This window comes from Falco biarmicus, chromosome 20 (assembly GCF_023638135.1).
Source record: "Falco biarmicus isolate bFalBia1 chromosome 20, bFalBia1.pri, whole genome shotgun sequence".
Lineage (NCBI taxonomy): Eukaryota > Metazoa > Chordata > Aves > Falconiformes > Falconidae > Falco > Falco biarmicus.
The window spans coordinates 5,640,368-5,660,226 of record NC_079307.1 but is presented as its reverse complement, the minus strand read 5'-3'; the positions used below and the strand labels follow the sequence as shown (position 1 = coordinate 5,660,226).

Sequence of the window (19,859 nt, the reverse complement as noted above, 5' to 3'; positions counted from 1 at the left end):
CTCTTGGATGTGTCAGCTGGTGCACTGGTGACAAGCTGATACTTTCCTCCAAGATTCCACCATCCACTGTGTAGAACTTGTGCTACGTTTCTCAGTAGATGTCTGGGGCTCCTGTGGATTCGTGCCTCAAAATCCTGCACGCATAATGGTAGTGTGGAATAAGGTCTGAGGAAGATGTCCATCTAGCCCGTGGAAAGGCCAGTTCCAGCAAAGAGATACCAAAGCAGGGAACCTGTGGCTGAGAGGGCTAGTTACAATGAACCTGCTTCTGCATGGACAGCTCTGCCCGTCACATGACAGATGGGGAAACTGAGGCACAGAGCCATCACTTGTTCAGGGTCCTTCACTGGGCCAGCAGCAACCTGGGGGTGTACCCTGCCTGCCCTGGTGCCCTGAGCCACCTCAGCAGCTGCCACCTGCTGACCAGGGCTTTGCTTTGGCTGCCTCCTGTGCACAGGGATGCTGTGCCGAGCGCAGGGGTGACGGGTTGGTTTGAAACCCACCGTGCTGCTGAGACCAGCTTCTATCCGTCCCGGTGGTAACGAAAGCCGAACGCTTTGCAGTTCTTTTTGACCAAGCCAGTTCCTCCTCTGCCTTTGTCCTTACAGGGGCTGTGTCATCGGACCGACTTTCCCTTTCAATGCACCTTCCCTCCATTCGGCGACGTCTCCTTTGGTGAGTGTGCCCTGGGCTTGGACCGCCAGTGGGGAGGTCTGTGCCTTACTGAAATGAAGCGCTTTGGGAGCGTCTGTCGCTTGTGTTCCTCCACAGCAGCCTTCAGGGTGTTAGAACCAGGGCTGCTGCTTGCTCAGGTGGTATTTTGCTGCCATGAGATCAAACAGGACCAAAGGAATAGAAAGTCAGTATTTTTCTGGTGCCCTCAGAGCCTGCTCAGCCCCAACCTCCCAATCCTTGGCGGCAGAATGATGGTGAAAGCCCTTGTCCCAGAAGGGCCCAGGGGATGGGGCTGCAGGAGAAGGGAGTTGGAGCCACACGCTAGCCTGTGGCTGCTCAGGGTGAACGTTCCTGTTGCAAGGCGAGGACACCACTTACCCACTTGACCTTTGGTGTGAGCTGTTAATTTGTGCTGTGAGGGCTCCTCGTTATCACCTGCCCGGTAATAAGCCCAGGCAGTAGCTCGGCATTGGATTGGGCGGTGATGTCTCCAGAGATGTGGGCTCCTTCTCCATCCCCAGCCTAAGCACTGCTCCACTGACGGAGCCGGTGGCTGAGCACCCAGAGCATCTCCACTGAAATGCAGATTCTGATTCTCCATCTTGAGTCTCAGAGAAAAGGCTTTGTACTGAGATGATCTAAAGTTTAAATGTGAAATCAGTTGTGGATTGATTGAAGGGCCATGATCATTCTGTGCCCAGGATGCCTCTGTGTTTTCATGCTGTTCGTGGACTTTCTAGGAAAACTCAGTACTTTCCCTGAGCCACTTCTCCCTCTCCCTGCATCACCACTCGGCCACTTCTCTGCTTCCTTTTGAGTAAATAAACCCACAAGAAGCGCACCAGCAGAAATGCGGTTGTGTAATAGGAGATTCATCCTACTTTAATCTGATTTCGTTAACAAGGCCTTTTCAGCTGAAGGCAGCTATTGTATTTTTGCTTCTTGTCACTGTGCTGCTGGGTGTTGTCTGCATCTGGTGACTTCGGTCCCATTTGGGGCTGTGCAGTGGGTCAGTCGGTGCATGTCCTTTCTGTGCCCCACCCCCGCCTCCCTGCCGGAGTAATTGCTGGCGGTGGGCAATGGTCACTGCTGCTGGGCACAGAGGAACTATCTGCTGTGCCTGCAGGTGGTTTTCCTCCCTGTCTGTATTCAAATAGCACTTGGTAAGCAGGGCATGGGAGGTGTCTTCTGGCAGAGCTGGTGTCCGCTCCAGACCAAGCTGCGGGCTGGTGTCCTGCCTCTGCAGAACAGCCACCCCCTCACCCAGTGTGGTTGTACCACTGGTTTTCCGTTGTGGAAAGCAAGTGTCAGAGCTGAAGCGATGTCAGGCTTTGTGGGCCGTAATCAAAGGCAGTGTGGATGTGATGTCCCCATTTGTTAGGTAAGGTGAGACACAGTTCCTGCTCATTTCTAAGGAAGCATCAGGTTTGCCTGCAGTGAGGTGGGCTGAGTTGTCATGTGCTCAGTCTGGTTGCCCAAAACAGGAGATGCCTTAAGGGTCCTGCCTAGAGAAACTGCATTAGAGTGCAATGCATCATGTTGTAGTGCCCGGTCTCATCCTTTCTTTTCCTTACATGACAATGCCCTACTTTCATATATTGAAAACTGGGGGAATGTTCATGGAATTAATGCGGGATTTTACAGACTGAATTTTCAGAATAAATGCTCTGTCTGGATGCACACTGATCAGTGAGAAAAAGTTGGGGCTGGTTTGGGAGCAGGTGAGAGAGCTTCTCACAGGTAGAGACAGCTCTTCAGCACCAACGGCACTGCCCATTGCCAAGGAAGCAAGCTGTGCCATCCATGGAAAAAGCAACTTCAGTCACAACTCGCTCCTCCCTGAGCTTCTCCATTACCTCTCATTCACACTGAAAAGAGATAAACAACAAGCACCGGTCTATCCTAACAGGAGAGTCACACCAGGAATCACGGGATAGCTGGGGACTTAACTGATATTTGTCTCATCTTCCCAGGCTTTCCTCGCACCCTGCTGTGTCGCCTCACTAACACCTCCTTGGTTCCCATGACTTTCAACCTTCGCATCCCTGGTGATGGCTCAGGACACCGCAGCGTCACCAGTTTTGCTCAGATATCAGACAACACTTGCCCGTCCTGGAGAAAGGGAGCCCAATGTCACATCAAGCCAACTGAATTCACCATAATGCCCTGCAAGGGGACCATCCGCTCCCAAGGAGCCCTGGGTATCCAGGTATGGCACGAGCCCGGCCATACGTGCTTCAACAGGTGGAGCTGAAGCTTCACTGGTGCGCAGGAGGGCTGTAGTGCTGCTGGCTTTGGGCATAACGCAAGTAAGAGATCGGTGTTCGTGTTAGGTTTTTGTGAGCTGGGGTACTCTGGGGCGGAGCACCGTTTTGTTTCCAAAGTTGTAAGCCAAGGATGACGTACCCTACGGTCAAGCACAGAAGCCATGCGTGTGTGTCTGAGCTGCTTAGAGCAATTTGATTTAAAGTGGGCCGAGGAAGGATGGGGACAGAAGGTGACTGTTAAAAGAAAGATGTCATTGCATAAAGCAGTTTGCTATTCTTCCCGCTCTTATCTTTCCTCTCGTGTTGAGCAGAATGGTTGCATCCACTGCAGCGAGGACTGGAAAAGCTCCAGCAGCCGTGAGCTGCACAGCTGCTGCTGGGCCACGTCTTGCCCTCGGCTTCCCACTGTAAAGCTGGACTCATTCTGTGAAAGTCAACAGATTTCCTCTGGATTTATGTTATTGTAGTCGAGAGTAAAAATTGGTCCCAGTGGCAAGCAGAACATGAATTGTGCTTTAATTTAGCTTACATATGCCCTGGTATGCAAGGCGTACTTAATAAATCGGATATCGCCAGAAGAGTTTTGTTACTTGGAAAGACAGTGGTCTACACATGGACCAGCAGAAGAACTAAGGCAAAATATTGCTCCCTTGCCTGACCGTGGGTGAGAGCCAGAGGACACCACGCATGGCTGATGGCTTCTGGCAGTGATTAAGTATCTGACGCTCTTCTCCTCTACCAGGTCACCCTGTCTTCCAACACGGTGGGGCGATACGAGCTGGCGCTGGAGCTGGACGTGGATGGTGTTGGCTAGGAGGTGTTGGCGCTGCCTCTCACAGCCAGGTACCGGCGCTTTCCTTGCAGCTGGCCACCTTTCCCCGCGTACCCATGCCCAGCATGCTGCCTGGCGTGGGGTGTCCTGGCTTCAGCTCCAAATGAGAAATGTTGCTTAACGAGCTAGTTCTGCCCCGCTCGCTGTGAGCACAGCCGTGCTTTGAAAGCAGCCCATGTTGAGAAGCACCTGTGCTCAGTGCTCAGGGCCATGCCTCTATATTTTTTTTTATTTTATATTTTTTTAAGGGAACAGTGATTATATTCATTATTGGCCTGTTGTCTGGGACTTGAGGAGTAACGAATCTGCAAAGGGCTGCCCCTGCTTCTCCCTGCAAGCGGTGGGCTTGTGCTGGGTTGGCCCAAAATGCAGCATTTGTTTGGAAGGTGGCGAGCAGCCTGCTGAAAGCTGGGGTCTGGCTCAGTTAATGAAGGCGTGTGCAAATGGGAAAGGGGCTTACGGCAGGAGTGGTGAGGGGAAACTAGTCCTTAGTGTGGCAGGTGAGCTCAGGTTTCTCTGGTTCTCTTGAGCATGAATGTTCCCAGACTCAGGCCAAAAGCTGCTCTTGCTGCAGCCACGTTCAGTCCTGTTGCGCCGCAGCAGGTGCCAGTTTAATGACGAGAGGGACGCAGTTCGCTGGTGCTGTTCCCTCTCCCCGGCAGAGTCACCCACTCGGTGCCTGGGCTGCAATTTTGTAAAACGAGTGGGAATGGGAAGAGTCAGTGTGTGGGCTGGTGGGTGGAGGACCCAGGCAGCTGCAGGAGCTGGGAGAGGCTGGTCACCCACTGCGAGAGGCAGGCGGTGCTGGTGCCCTCCATCGCGGGGGCAAGCGGCTGAGGTTTCAGGCAGGGCGAGAGCGGTACGGGAGAGGAGGGAGTTGCTTTTACTGAGATGCGGGAGTCTTGTTTTCCTTGAGCTTTGGGGAGCGCTGGTCCTCAGCGGGAAGGCTCCCGCAGAGCTCGTGCCTTGCTGGGACTGTGGGAGGGTCCTTGCCGGCCTCCTGGGGCAAAGGAGGGGCAAAGCTTGATGAGAGAGCACTGGGGCAGGGCACTGGGCAGCCTCTGCCACGGGAGTCTGGGGCTGCCCCTCCTTTACAAGAGGCTGTTGAGTAAAAAGAAGTTAGAGGTGATCGATTGCCGTAGAGGTAGGAAATGTCTATCTGGCAGAGACAAATGCGTTGTGTCTGTTTCATGCTGTTTGGGGAGTAAACAACTTCTACATTCTCTCAGTGTCTCTAATTCCCTTTGGTCATCTCTTCACCCAGATGTGTCGTTCCTCCGCTGCACGTGCTCAGCCCTGTTCTGAGATTCGGACGGTGCTTTCTGAAATTCCCTTACGAGCGGATGCTGACCCTTGTGAACGACAGTGATCTTCCAGGCTGCTATGGAGTCCTTCCTCAGGTTTGGTTGTGTTTGCCTCCTGCCTTCAAACGTCATTATCGAGGGGTTTATTAGGAAAAAAACGTGGTTTGGATAAGACCTTGCTGTTTTATATTCAAACCTAAAGTTTTGGAGAGAATGGGAAGCTACCTGAATATGAACTTCAGGAGTGGTTTGAACTCTTCAAAAAGCAGTTTCGGTTCTAGTCTTTGGGGTGCTTTCATGCAGGAGGGTTGTGAAAAGCTGCTGCAAGGAGGCCGCCAGCACCGGAGTGGGTGTTTGTGGGTGCAGCAGCTTTTGGACCCTGTGAGGATGCTAATTAGGCCCATATAAATCTTGCACCTTGTGTTGCACCTTTCTGCTTTCTCCTAGGGATTTTTAAAAATGTGGGTGAATTGCTGTTGTGGTAGATGTTAAGGAGCTTGAAGTTTCCTCAGAGGTCACTCTGAAGTTGTCTTTGATTCTGTCCCTTATAGGAGCACAAGGAGGAGGATGCTGTGTGGTACTCCAGCCCTGTGCCGTGTGGGATTATCCAGCCTCACAGCTCGGTGGAGATCCCGTTTACGCTGGAAGCCCAGGCGATAGGAAGGCAGGACACTATGGCTAGTGTCTCAGTGTCTGGGAATGAAAGATCCCCGCTGGTGAGTGCTAGGCCAGATGCGTGCCTTTGTGTGACTCATCTTGGTGGGCATAAAGTGTACTGGGGTTCTGCCAGGGAAAAGGAGAACGTGACAATATGTGGCTGGTGCGGACACGGAAAGAAGGGATTCATGGCATAAGTAACAGCTAATGCCTAGAGAAGGGTGGTGTCCTCTTAGGGGGAAATCTGAGTGTCTGAGATGGTGTTTAATTACGGACGTGTGAGGCGGGATAACAAGCCCAGCCTGAAACCCGGAACAATTCATGGGTCTCTCGCTCTCCTGCATTATTAGATGAGCAGCAACTGCTGCTTCATTAGAACTCTTGTTCGGGAGCGCACGGGGACATCGCTGAATGCCGCTAAAGCAAGAGCGGTGTAGGGCGCCGTGCTGAAATGATGATTTCTGTAAAGCTGGATTTAAGCTTTCCTGAAAGTCAAGTCCATCCCGCCTGAGAAATATCCATCGTATCTCTTTGCCAAAAGCCTCAGCCAAAGACATATGAGACTCCACACTACTTGCATCTGGAGCGCAGACTTTTTTTTTTTTCTTTGTTTTTTTTTTCCCTACCAAGCTTGGAAAGGGGTGAGGCAAAGCATTCCTGGACTAAAGCCTCCTACAAGACATTTGCATTCAGGCATATACAGCAGCAACAACAAAGTGTGGACAAGAGAATGTTGTATGTGGTGTCCTGGCTTCCACTGGCTGAAACCGAGAACAAATTTAGTTAATTCAACTTTAATTTAAAAGGATATTAACTTTTGAAGCAGCTGTTTTAAAATGTCTTGTCCTCTCTCTGAGCACGAAAGGGGATATCAGAGGATTCCTGAGAACCTGAAGCTTTCTGTAACAGAAAGGAAGGCTGACATTTTGAAAGCAAATGCAGGGATATAAACTTTTTATAAAATGAATTGAAACGACGATGCCAAATCCCCTGGATGCCACTGATCATCTCAACCCAGGCTGCTGGGGATGTGCATGTAAACCAGTCAACAGCAAGGCCAGGCAATGCAGGCTTTGCAGGGAAGTCTTAAGTTTGACAAAAGAGTTGCTTGCAAACAGAAGGCATGCTTCCCTGAAAGAGGAGGGTTTCTCCCCACTGGAATAACCAGTCAGCTGGTTTTTGAACTACAGGTTCCTTGAAAAACTTTTACCCTTGGGCTAACAATTTATAAATTGAAAGTTGACCTTACCTTAATCTTTTCTATTTGGACGTGAGCGTGTCAATGTTTTGCCCAAAGGGCGAGCATTTCAGCTGGAGAAGCGTAGCTGTCCCTAAAGAAAGGACTAGATGCGTTGCATTTTCTATAGGTCTGTCTTCTGGTTGCAGTGCAGTTCCAGTAGTTCCCTGGTAGCTGACACACCCAAAGCTTTCTGGGCTGGCAGAAGAGCTGGCTGTCTTGTTACATGTCCTGCGCTGGTGGCAGATCCTACCCGTATGGCTGCAAGTCTGACCTTGGGAATTGCTGCAACGTGTTCCAATAGAAATTCAAAGCCAGTTCTTGCCTTAGGCTGGGGTGCCCAGTGTCGATGCCTGGTCTTTACCACCGTTTCAGGCGGAACGTGGTACAGATCTTTCATCCAGGTTGTGCAGAGTCCCTCCACAGCTCTGTTGTTGGGTATTTTGTTTGCAGGTGACCGCGTGCCAGCTCCAGTCTGGCGTGTGGCATCTGCATGAAGGAGCTGGTAAATCCCGGCGCTGGCGTTACTGGTGCAAGGCAGCCTCGTGTGCCGCGGGCAGGGGGTTTGGCAGCTGGCTGCTGTCGGAATAAGTGGGCACTCGAGCACAGCTGTCCGCCAGGGTCAGATGCTCTTCGTTCCTAAGTGATCAAATGTGACATGACCTACCTATTGACAAAGCCAGCGGTGCTGGGGGGGGGTGGCTGTGTCTGTAGCTGTGGCGATAATGCCGATGGCAGAGCTGCCATCGCTTCTTGCTGCCTTTCCCTGTGCCATGTTGCCTGTAACACTGTTGAATGGCATTTTCCTTGTCCCTTTTAGAATCCTGTAGATGAAGGGGTTGGGGTTTTTGAAGCCCTCTCCTTGGCGGTGAGGATGCGTCGTGTTAGTACACAGTCTGACAGAAGGCAGCTCTCCTGGGCACCCTCCAGATATTGTTCTGCTCATCTCCAAAGGGCTCTGCCCTGCTTTTTCTGCTGCTGTCCCGTTGTCACCGGGAAGCTGAGCTGGCTGGCGAGGTGCAGCTCTTCCCTGCAGCTCCTCCTTCCTGGGAGCTTTGGGCAGCATCGCCCAGACATGCATCATCGTGCATGGCTTCAGCTCCTTATTTTTGAGGCCCCAGCCTTGGTAGGTGATGTTTTTTGGCTCTTAGTTGCACACAGCAGTGCCCTGTCAAGGGATGAGCATTTCTGGATGCTGCTGCTTCTGGCTGAGTTGGGCTGGTGATTCTGACAGCTGTCAATACCACCTCCTTGAGCCAGACATCATTAAAGGTTTTACATCGTGGAGGCTGGTTTCTTTTTCGGTTAAATCGTACTCTGTGCCCTCCAGTGAATCATATGGTGTCTGGTCAGTGTTGGGAGTTCTATGCATTCAGATCCTGTTGAGGTGTTTGGAACCAGTGAAATCCACAGCAAGACTGGACAAATTCTCATTTTTAATGACGTGGGAAGGTGGTTTAGCAAAGGGATCTGTGTTCCTCCTCCAGTAGTCTGTGCCAGTTCTGCAAGGAGAAAGCTTTTGGGTCTGACTGTTAAGAGAAAAAATACCGCTTGAATGATGTAATTAATAATTAATGCCTGTTATTCATGTCATACCAGGAATACACCTAGGCACACATCAGAGGCAAGTAACTTGCACGATCTCTGCTCTGAAGAGCCTGATTCACTTCTGGCTTGTGCTGGTTTTCAGAGGTGCATTTTTGGGAATGTCAGAGAAGTAACTGTCCAAGTGTCGCTGTGCAGCAGCAGCGGTCAGGGAGGTTTGGGGCAAGGCTGAGCGGCAGAAGGAGCGGGAGCAGGCACAAGGCAGAGAAAGGAGAGCTAACTGTGGAGGAGGTCTGGAAAGGAGAGCGTGGGTCCCAGGGTTTCTCTGTCCCCTGAGAACGGGAGCTTGTGGCTTTCAGATGGGGTCACTCCCGAGCCTGCACTTGCCCCAGGCCTTCTGTTTCAGCCTTGCAACACTGAAAACTTCCAACAGCCGTACTTATCGCCCCGTCGAGGAGGACCCTTATAGCTGTCTCATATTTTTTAACTTCCCCTGTTTTTCTTTTTTCTTTCCTACCTGCTTCCTGGAGCAGAATGTCTGTTTAGTGAGCGTTGGAGAAGGACCGATTGTCTACGTGCATCCGAGTGAGATAAATTTCGGCAGTATTGAAGTTCTACAAGATGCGTCCAAAACTCTCCACCTCTCCAATCAGGCTGTCATCCCTGCATCCTTCTGTGTAGAGATGGTAAGTATCTGTGGGGCTGTTTCCCAATGAAAATTGTCTGGTCTGTAGCGGCCTGTGGCCTGATTTTTACATGCAACGTTTCCATATTGCTGTCTTGGAAAGAAAGCAAGATATTCCGTCCCAACGCAGCGAGAGAAGCCTGGCTCTGGGGGCAGTTTTAGCTGGGGCACCCCTCAGTAAAATAGACAGCTTGCATAGACGTTTGTGCAGAAATGAGTCTGGATCATCTTTACAAGTTTTCCCTTTGTTTTTTGGATGGTATTTAACGGAGAGTCGTGTCTTTGGAGCTCTGAGATCAAGAGGCCCCTGTGGCCCTTTGCTCCTGGAAGGGCATGGATTTCCCAACACTTTCCCCATTAGGTCTGTGTTTGCTTTGTGTCAAACTGCTGTTTGTGACAGAGTCTGGGGTGTGAAGTTTGTCCTCAACCTGCTTGTGGTGAGGTGAGTTTCACATCTGCTGGGGGCCCAACCAGCTGTGGTGTTGCACAAAAATATAACTGTAAGGGTTGTGTAGCTACGGAGTCTGTGGGCTGTGTCGCATTGCAGAGCATCTCCAGAGGCCAGCCGCAGGGAAAGGCTGTTTAACTGATGGAGGCTGCAGCTGACAAGCTGCGTGTCAGGAGGAGGTTGGGTCGCTGCCCTGGCGGGGGGGGGCAGGGCTGGTGCAGCCAGGGAGGGCTCCATGTGGAGGCTGGGTGGGATGTGCTGCTCACTGGAGGTGGGATCTGTGAGGGGCTTAAGAACAGGGTTGGGAGGAGGTTTGTTCTGCTCCACGCTAGGTGGGCTGGATTTGTGGAGCTGGTTCACCCAGGCCTGGCTCTGTGGGCTTGGTTGGGTCTGCGGGTAAAGCATCAGGCAGCGTGCGATAGGCCAGGCTCAGCCTCCTGGGCCAAGGAGGAGCGGGGCAAATTTCTCCCTTGCTGCTCTTCCAGCTGTTTGGGGGACAAAGGTAACCCCCAAGTTGGGGAGGGATTCCCAGGGCAGCTTTCTTTGAATCCACCATGAAAACCCGCTTTCCATCTGTGGCGAGAGCAAGCCACCAGGGATGGCTGGTACTGGTGTTGAAATGATGGGTTTGCATGCCTGTCGCAGGCAGTGACCCGCAGAGCTGTTCGGGTGCTGCTGCCCCGGTGCAATGCCTCCCTCCTCCCCGGGCAGCTCGCGGTGTAGCCGGGGGGCTTGCAGGGTACATCTGCCCCTCCGTTGCCTCAGGGCCCTAACCCATGGGACTGGGCAATAAAGCCTGTCGTGCTTCACCGCCATCTCTGCCAGTCCTGGGGCTGATCAGTCACTAGAGCAGTAATACGAGGCGGCTCAGGGACGGTTTCTTTCCCTGCAATAAAGACGGGCTCTGCATGAGCAGTGGCTTGGACCAGATGATCTCCAGAGGTCTCGCCAGCCCCAGCCGCTCTGTGACTGTGTGTGTGTGATGATCCCCCCTGCTGACTCCACGGGGCTGAGTTCCCCCATGGTGAGCATCTCTGCTTTTCAGGGCAGCTGCTGCTCTCATGGAGACGTGCCAGGAGGCAGGTCCTGGGAACCTGCTCCATCAGCCGCTTCACCAAAGGCTCTTCAGACAGACTCCGGGCACGGTGCTGCTGAGGCTGCCTGATGGGAGCAGCGCGGGCGTGGGCGAGATGTGCCCGAGCTGCGCCCTGGCCCTCAGCAGCTGCCTGCTCTGCTGCTCTTTTGCTGCCCCAGTTGAAGTTTTGCCCTTGGCTGCCTTACGCTGCCTGGCAGCTCCTTGACGGGAAGCAGAGGGGACTGAATAATTGTGGAGATAAAGCCTGAGATGCAGTCGGGCGTCAGGGTGACGTGCACGTGTCCACCTGAGAGCGGAGCAGGCTGCGCTGTGCCTTAGCCCAGCTGATGGGTGACATGGGCATCCTTCATTCCCCCGTGTCCCTGAACCCAAGCCTTGTGTCCTCTAAAGCGCCAAAGCCGCTGCTCTGATTCCTGCTTGGAGGTTGCTGCAGGGTGGTGAGCCGTCATTTCCCTGTCTCCCATTTGTTGGCCAATCTGCAAACGGTGGCTGTGAGGCTCAGAGATCATGGTCTCCACTTGAAAGAGCGAGTTATTGACTGAAATCTTCACAGGAGCGTTGCAGCGGGAATGTTATGCTCGCTGACCGGCAGCTTGACAAACTGAATGAGGTTAATTTAAGGGGCAGCAACTGGGCAAATGAAAGGCTGGTGTCTTGTTTGAAACAGAAAAGGAAAATGCTGTAATGCAGGTGGCCGTGCTGCCACCTCAATGGTACTCTTAACCGTCAAGTGAAAATTGCTCTTCCTGTTAAGGCAAGCTTGCTGCTCGCTTTGGGGGAGACAAGATCATTACCTGAGCACGCCAGGATGATTTGTGGTGAACTTCACTTTGGGATAGTGACTTCAGGAATTACTTGCAGTTCCCCTCAGGCACCAGCTTCCCTCTCCTCTCTGCTGGGTGAGTTGTGTCTGTTCTATTCTCAGTTGCAGGGAGCAGCAGGGAGCATCTCTGCCACCAGAAGAAAATAAGTAAAAACCTGCCAAATCTGTCTGTTGAGATGGGGCTTTTTGGGTTGGAAGAGGGGTGTAGGGACTGCATACCTGCGTCCTCGGTTGGCTTATCCCTGCTTGCCAGGGTGTCTGCAGATCTGCGACCCTTGGGACCAGTGTGTTGTCCTGTGCTCACACTGTCAAATCCTGTGTCTGTCGGGTGTGATTTTCCCTGTCAGATTTCTTTCCCAGCTGCCATCCTCTGGATCCAGCAAGGGGAGGATTTGTGTCTGTCTTGGGTAAAAAAAGACTGGAGGAATGGGTCAACATGAAGAAGCTGTTGCAGCTTAGCTGAAGGCTGATGTAACCTGCTGACAAAAGTGGCTGTTTCTCCTCCTTGCTCCACTGTCATCTTCTTTTCCTGCCTCCCTAAGTGTCTGATTTTTGCCATATTGACAAGTGCCAAAGGCTTGTTATGGACTGATGGAAGTGTTTGCTCTCCCTGCAGAAAGGAAAAAGCATCATTTTTAGATCATTTCCTACTTTTTCTTTGTCATGCTGTCTTCTCGGAGATCTTTTATGTGGCTGCTAAGGTTGACATCTCTTGGCATCACAGAAGGCAGCTGCATGTCACGTCTCTGTGATCAGGAAAGAAAAGACAGGCCTAGGGTGTAAGTTTTCTTAATCAGTGGCAGCTTTTTTCTGCCTGCATAAGCCCCGTGCTGGGTCTGTTGTGTGCTGCCACAGGGCGCAAATGGTTTCCCAGCGCCTTGTAACGAGGGAGGAGGCAGAAGACCTTCCTTGGGATTTCCTCTTCTCATGACAGTCATAATGCGGGGTCCTGTCTCCTTCAGCCTGGTCCCTGACCTGCCTGATCCAGAGCCCTGTGCTCCAGGTGAAGCTCGCTGCTGCCTGGTTTCCAGCAGCGGTCGTACAGCCAGCTGCGTCGTCTTCAGGAGGGTGCCTGGTGGCTCAGTGCAGATCCCCTTCGGCGTTCCCAGGGATGCGCTGCTGCCACATTCAACTGGAGCTGACCTTGCAGAAGAGACCAAGTTTTGTTTGTTTTTTAAAAAAAGAAAAAAAAGCTGTAACTATTTATCTTGTCACTGGGATTCACAGCAGATAACTGATTTTTCAGGCAATGTATAAAGGCTCTTGGTCAGGTGTGGTGTAAGCAAGGGCAGAACACGCAGTTCCCATTCCCATACTGGCTTCTCCCCTCTAGCACACAATTTTTTTCATTTACTAATTTAATTGTTTATTACCTCAAGCTTTTGGCAACACTGCCTTTATTAACAAAACAGCCATATGGAGAGACAGCAAAACATGGAGGAGATAAACTTAAAACCAGTGCCGATGAGGGGATGCTGCTTTAGTGGTTCTGTTCCTTGTTCTGGCTGATGGACGATTCTGTTGCTCTCTGAGCAAACCGTGCAGGCTGGGGGCAGTGAAGGCTTTGAAGAGCATGTCAGCATTGACTGCAGTTCTCCCCAGCTGCTCTCACTGAAGTCTGAGCAGACTTGAATTGGCAAGAGGGTGGTTTTTAAATCTACTGCAAATTACCACCACCACCACCCCCAAAGCAGCTGAATAATTAGCCAGCAGGTCAGTGTTTGCTCATAGTGAGACAGAGGCAGACAGTGCTGTGCCCTTCAAATGGTATCTGCAGTGCTATTTAGAAATTAGGGTTAAATTAACCTTCCAGGGTACGGGCAGCGCTAGCCCTGCATATGTGGCCTCTTCCAAGGTGAGCAGAAGTTTTGAAGATGGATCGGCTTAACTCTTTCCTGAGCTGTCCCACCAGAGCCTCATGGTGCTCCAACAGCTGACCTTTAGAATTAAACCCTTGGTTTGGGTTTAAAGGCTGTGTTGCTTATACAGCAGTACCAGTTTCTGATTTCCACCTGGTTTGGTTTTGCCAGAGCTGTAGGGAGCTAAAGGTTTGGAGGAGACCTTGGAAAAGGTGCCTGAAACTTGGCCACAAGGAAGAGTGGCCAAGTTTTTATCGTGTCCGGTATCTTCTACGAGTTCATGGTCTTTCAAAATTGCTGTGTTTCAGTAATCAAAGAAATTGTTATTCTGCTCATCTAGGAAAATGAAACTTGTCGTGCTGTGCTGCACCTGCTGGCCCACAGCATTAAAGAAGGGTAGAAGTCTTCAAGGCAGTTATGCTGCTACAAGCAAGAGTGACTCAGCTGAGCTCTCTTCCCAAAGGCAAAGCAGGAGGATTTTGGTTATTAAATATTGCGCTTGGCAGCAGCTGGCCAAGCTGTGGCCATGTCCTGGCTGGAGAGCCCCTGTGTGCAGAGTGGTGGCACTGGTCTCCCCAGCCCAGAGGGGAGGGCAGATGGGATCTGGAGGGCTGAGCGATGGCCAGGGGACACAAATGGAGACAAACTTCATCAGCTCACTGAGCAGCCTGCTGTTAGCTGAACCAAGGGTGACAAATTAGGCTCTGCTGTCAGTGGCAGTGAGTGCCACACTTCTATTTCTCTCTCTCTCTCTTTTTTTTTTTTTTTTTTTTTTTTTTTTAATGGCTTTAAAGGCTCTGCCTTGATTTCATAAAACATCTCCTTGATGGTGCTCTGGGGCAGAGGCTCAACCAAAGTAGTGCCCCTGCTTTTGCCGAGGAGATGCTGGTGCCGAGGTGCCAGGAGGAGGCTGGTTGCTGGTGGGAGCATCCATCCAGCCTTGTGCTCTGATCCCCACCCTGTGGGCCTTAGGGTGCTTCTGGGCTCTTTCTGCCACTGGCAGTTTGTGCGGATGAAGAGTAACTTTGCTAATGAAGAACACCGGTTCCTGCCCCTTAGGACAGCTAAGCCACCTGGGACAAGGCACAGTGCACAGCCGATGTGGCAGGGGGTTATTGCCCCTTCGTGCATGACCTCCGCAAGGCGCGGTGGATCCACCTGACCGGGTGTGAGCGTTGTCTCGCTAGAGCTATGGCTTGGTAAGTACAGCTGCATTTTTAATGTTGAGTTCTGCTGCTTCTTTCCTTGCATTCTGTGCAAGGCCAGAATGACCAGATCACTTCAATTAACTAGCTTTAAGTAACTTCAAGATGGCAGTGTGGTCGCCTCTCAGTCATCCCTTAAAGCAACCACCCCTTTAGCCATCCATCTCTGATGCATGCTGATGTCTGCTAGAAACCAGCTTTGGCAGCTCTTATTCACAGTGAAAGTCTGTCCCAGGAGAAGCTAACAGTCTCAGCGCTGAACTTCTCGAAGCGGTTGATGCCATCCCTTGCCTGGCGCTTGGATCTGGCGTCCAGCGGTGCAAGCTCCTGCAGGGACAGAAATAGCCGCTGTCTTTGTCTGCCCAGTGCGTGCAGCTATTGCATCGTGTTCTGGAGCATTCAAGCCTAAGCAAGGAGCAGGGATGTTATCAGAAGTTAGGTTTTGGTCTTCAGAGCTGGGGAATGGATTTCTTGTCTCTGGGACACAGCCTGGACTGGTGTAGGCAGAAGCTGACCTAAAAACCTGAGCAGAGCTGGTCCAGCAGAGCCTTTTGGTCCTGGCAGGTCTCCAGTGGTGCACTGTGCTGCCCCTTGGACCCATCCCAAATGCTAATGGAAACAATGAGGAACGATGCAAATTGTGCTCCTCCGGAGTGGGCTGTTGGCCTGGCAGGGCACGGTGGGTCTGCGCTGGGTCACCCTGGGACACTGAGAGTCTGGCTCCATCAAGACAGCCTGTCATTATTCCTCAGTAATAGTTCCTTGGGTACAATTTACTGCCCGGCTTGTTGCCAAGGTGTGATAAATGGGCTTTGGCAGATAACAGACTTGCATTTCACCTCTGGAGCAGAGCTATCGGGTCTCCTTTTGAAGCAAGCTACCCTGTGTCAGCGTGAATCGGAGGAAAAGTTGTACATTAATGTCAGTGAAAACCTAATGCCCACTGTCTCAGTGTGAATGTGCTGGCTGCGTAGCCCTTGGCTGGCGGCAGCGCAGCCGATGCCCCCGAGACCAGCGACCAGCTGCGCGTGGGCTTCAGGGACCACAGGGGAGGGTTGGTGGAACTCCTGCGTGGTCAGTGAGGGCCCCAGTGTTTACCCCGTGCCAGCCACCTGCCTCCATCCCAGTCTCATCTTGATTTTTGCTTCTTTTTATTTTTTTAAGACTTTCTTTTAAAGCCCTAGAGGACAAATTAAATGGAGCTGAGCGTATTAGTTTTGCCAGTGCTCAGAAACATTTTGATGCCTTTGGCATGCTCTATTATGGGATGCAGGTGTGCAGCCCTGACCTGCTCTACACGGAGGGCACAGCCAGCCTAAGGAGTTATCATAGCTGGGGCACCTACGCTTGCTGCTGGGACCTTGAATGCTCAGCAAATTATTGCTTCCCTGACTTTCAACTAGCCTTAACCTTGTCAGCAGAGGTCATTTTTGGGGGGTATTTTAAATGCTTCCCGTGACTTTGAAGTGCTGCTTGGTTTGCTCTTCTCCCTTGGGCTGGCTGGTGTCCTGTTAGAGCTGTTAGTGCTGCCAGCCTGATGGACAGAAACATGAGCTAACTTCACCTGGATCAAGCACTTGCTTTCATCATGTCAGGCCTCCAAGCACGCTGTTGTTTTCTATTTTTAAAAAAATAAAATAGGGAAACAAACCCTCTTCTCTTACAATACTGTAGAGTTTTGGATGAGTGGTGCCTGTTGTCCCAAACACAGCACTGAACTGCAATGCGTGTCGCACTGACACTGTGGTGGACACTTCGAAGCCATGTGTCTGCCTCCTAGTGCATTTCCTGCTGGCCAGGGAGCATTGCGTGCATTTTTCTTCTGCAAGCTTGCACCTTGTGCATGTGGCTTTGGATGGGCTGGAAGGGTCCAGCACCTTTATTGCATCATCTGTAGAGGGAGGCCCAAGGAACTGGAGGAAAAGAGTGCTTGGGAAGCCCAGGCCATGCCCACAGGGCACGTCTTGTGGTTTTCTTTCTGCTTATTGTTTTACTGCCCTGCTATGAACATTTACAGCTGACTTTGCCAAAGCAGAGGGCCTTGGGGCACCTCACTGCGGGTGATGATCAGTGGGAACCAGAGTGCTTCATCCCTTCAGGGGCTGTTGGGAAGCACTACCTGACTCTTGGAAAAGAAGACTTCGGGGTTTTGATCAGCTGCTTTTGCAGAGTTATTCTTCAGGGTCTCAGCAGTATTCCCCAGCCGTGTGGCTGCTGTGGGCGGACTGGAGCAGTCCTGGCTTCCTCTGGCCTTGAGCCTTTATGGCAGAGCCGGCCACCGTTGTCGGGAAGCCAGGGGATATAAAGTAGCTTCCCTTGGTGTGCGCTCCAAGAGGGAGGCTGGAGGGACAGTAGCATTCTCCTGGGGGTGAGCATCCCTTGGGTCAGACAAAGCTGGGTTAACAAAGTGAGTCTGTTGAGGGAGGGTAAAATAGAGGCTGTATGAGCTCCTGCACGGGTGCTGTTACCAGGCACTGCAGCTTAGAGTTAGGGAAATTAAGCCTTTATGGTTTTACCCTTGTCTCTTTAGTCCTTTCTGCATCCCACAAGAGACCAGGGCCCATGGTTTCCATCCTAAGTTACTCTTTGGCTCATCTTACAGGCTGGCAAACGCTCGTGCTGGAGGATTGAACACAGTAAAGGAGTGATCCCCCCTGAGAGTGAGGTGTCTGTGGCCGTCATAGCGAACTTGGACAATGCTGAGAAATTCAAGGATGAGGTGAAGGTGTTCATAGAAAACAGCCACACCTACATCATCCCCATCCAGGCTGTCGGCACTGGCACAACAATTGTCATCAACAAACCTCTTGCTCCAGAGCTCAGCTGGGGACCCCGCTTCAGGTACGGATCTCTCAGCTCCCGCTTCCCACGTGGGCTCGGCAAGGAGGAGTTTTGCTGTAGTCCTTCAGGTTACTTCTTCTTGAGTGCTCAAGGTCCTGGCTGTGCTTCACTGAAGCCACAGAAATTCCTTTAGGAATATTTTATGGCCTATTGAAAGTCATTAGATACCCTCAGAAGACACCAAAATGGAAACCAGTTGCTAGATTGTCACTGAATTGTCTTTAGTTGGAATATATTTATTTCCTTACTTTATCAAGTAAAAATTTGGAGGAAAACAGCAGGTCCCAGAAGCCTCCTGCTGGAAAATGCTACGTTACAAGTATAAACATATTTCTGCTTGCAATAACGCTGCTTGCTTTTCCATTCGCTATGGAATATTATCTCACAACAGCAGAAAACCTTGGTGGTAGCTTGTTAGGAACTCCGACTAAATCAATGGTGCTGGTTTATTTCCCTTCTGCCTGGGAGTCCTGGAGGAGCTGCAGTTTCTTTGCCCTGTATCATCCATCACTTTGCTCGTCTTCCCCGGTTCCCCTGCCAGACTGCTCTTTATTAGAGGCAGTCGCTCTTTCCTCGTTTCCTCTGCCTGCTTGCCTTGCTGTCTCTGCTGTTAGTGCCATGGCGGCAGCCCAAGGCACAAGCAAGCGAGGGTGCCTGCAGGACCAGCTCTGAGTGGGAGAGGAGGAGAAGCTGGCTGAGGTTGGGTGGGATAAATTGAATGGGCTGTGTGAAAGAGCTTAGCTTGAAAGACGGGATTCGCGGATCCTGATGCATGTGTCTGAAAGTGGCCACGTTCTTATAAATGGGAGAAAAAAATAAGGCTTTTTAAAGTGCTGTTGATGTCAGAGACCTCTTGGGATGAGAATAATATGTTTCTCCAGGTGCCTGTTCCTTTTGCTGGCTGCAAAGAGGGTCCACAGTGCTCTGATACCCAAATTTTGGGGTAGAAAGAGCAAGTTTCTTAATGCCTACCTTAAGCATTTAGGCTAGATTAGCAGGGAGTTACATATGCACCCACAAGCCATCCAGCACCTGCAGGTCTCGCTGCATCAGGCACTAAGCTGGTCTGCCCTGGCTGCAGGTGGGCGCAGGAACAGCGTGCTGCAGCACACGTGCATTCTCTCTATTTCAGACACTAGGTAATATATTGCCATGCTTTTTTTCTTTTGTTTATTCACCTTTATTATTAAAAATGGAAATCGATGAACCACTCGGGGGGGGGGGGGGGGGGGGAACAAAAAAACCACACACAGCCCCCGACCCCACTTTGGATCAGCTTTCTCTTTTGAAGATAATTATGAGAGGGAAAGCAGTTCTGAAACAATGGACGGCAAAGTGTAATGCTTATAACTACAGGGCACAACATACTTTTCCACCCCACGGTTCAATATTGCAATATTCCTCTTCTCTTCTGTTTTCTACTTCATGTACAAAACATGCTTCCAAAATCAATTTTTTTTGCTCTGAACCGCTGCAATGCACAGCAGGATGCCTGTCAGAGTAAAGCATCACTAACAGAGGATACCTCAGAGGATCCAGATAGCAAGAGGAGTTCAGACTGCAACAAGTCTGGAGTGAGAACGCAGTGCCTGAACCCTGGCTGGTTCAGCCACGCAGGGCAGCTCCCATCTCCCCTTTTCTTCACAGGAATGGCCTTGTTCCCTGCCTGGGCAGGTGCGCCAAGAGGATTGCGGTTCTCTGAAGGCAGTGTTGGAGGATGAAGAGCAGCTTCGTTCTCATACTGTACCTGCAAGATGTTGGGGACTCTGACCCTAATGCACCAGAACCAGCACACCGCTTTGGACCAGCCATGTACAGAAAACCCGCAGAGGTGCTACACTGCCCACATAGACTGAGTGCAAATTTGCTCTGCATGTAACTTTTAACTACTGCAGCTGACAATTAATGTGTAAAGGCGTGATTCCCATGTTCCATTTGCAGAAATAAAATTGTCAAAATTAAACATTAAGGCAGGTCTTTTAACTTAAAGATGAAGAATATTTCCTATGGAGCTGCTCAAAATAGTAAACAGCACTCATCCTGTCCTGCAGACCATGCAAGGCAAGAGGAAAGCTCTTCTGGACTGAGCAGTGTTGAGGTCTGTTTCAATCTCTCACAATCACTGGACAACATACTCAATAAATTCAACTATCTTTTAAAAACACAAAGGGACACCACAGAAAAACACCTGGCAAACAAGGGCTCAAGCCCCTTCACACACACTAGTCTAACACGTGAGTTCACTGTGTCATCACTTAATTCATTAGATTTTGAATTCACAGCTTATCCAATTCATACCTGGCAATCTGTAACTCGTAACTTGTGCATGTTCTGCATGCAGAGCTTGCTTTGTCTGAGCAAAACAGCTATCGAGCCAATGGTGAC

At 51.0% G+C, this 19,859-nt stretch overlaps 1 protein-coding gene across 1 annotated transcript; it reads left to right on the top strand.

Annotated features, from left to right (window-relative positions):
* Nucleotides 1–3,679: 3,679 nt before the first annotated feature.
* On the top strand, nucleotides 3,680–19,436 carry LOC130141706 (hydrocephalus-inducing protein-like). The gene is made up of 6 exons (XM_056322825.1): nucleotides 3,680–3,785; nucleotides 5,039–5,174; nucleotides 5,630–5,794; nucleotides 9,051–9,203; nucleotides 17,236–17,474; nucleotides 19,122–19,436. The coding sequence occupies exons 2-6, from the start codon at nucleotides 5,118–5,120 to the stop codon at nucleotides 19,174–19,176; spliced, it is 669 nt and encodes a 222-aa protein (XP_056178800.1). The 5' UTR covers nucleotides 3,680–3,785; nucleotides 5,039–5,117; the 3' UTR covers nucleotides 19,177–19,436.
* The last annotated feature ends 423 nt before the right edge of the window (nucleotides 19,437–19,859 follow it).

Excerpts from the sequence above, each read along its gene's own strand:
- LOC130141706 (XM_056322825.1), top strand. The coding sequence starts at position 5,118 with ATGCTGACCCTTGTGAACGACAGTGATCTTCCAGGCTGCTATGGAGTC. Across the intron at positions 5,175-5,629 it reads GCTATGGAGTCCTTCCTCAG|GAGCACAAGGAGGAGGATGC; the intron begins GTTTGGTTGTGT and ends TGTCCCTTATAG. Across the intron at positions 17,475-19,121 it reads AGCTGGGGACCCCGCTTCAG|GAATGGCCTTGTTCCCTGCC; the intron begins GTACGGATCTCT and ends TTTTCTTCACAG.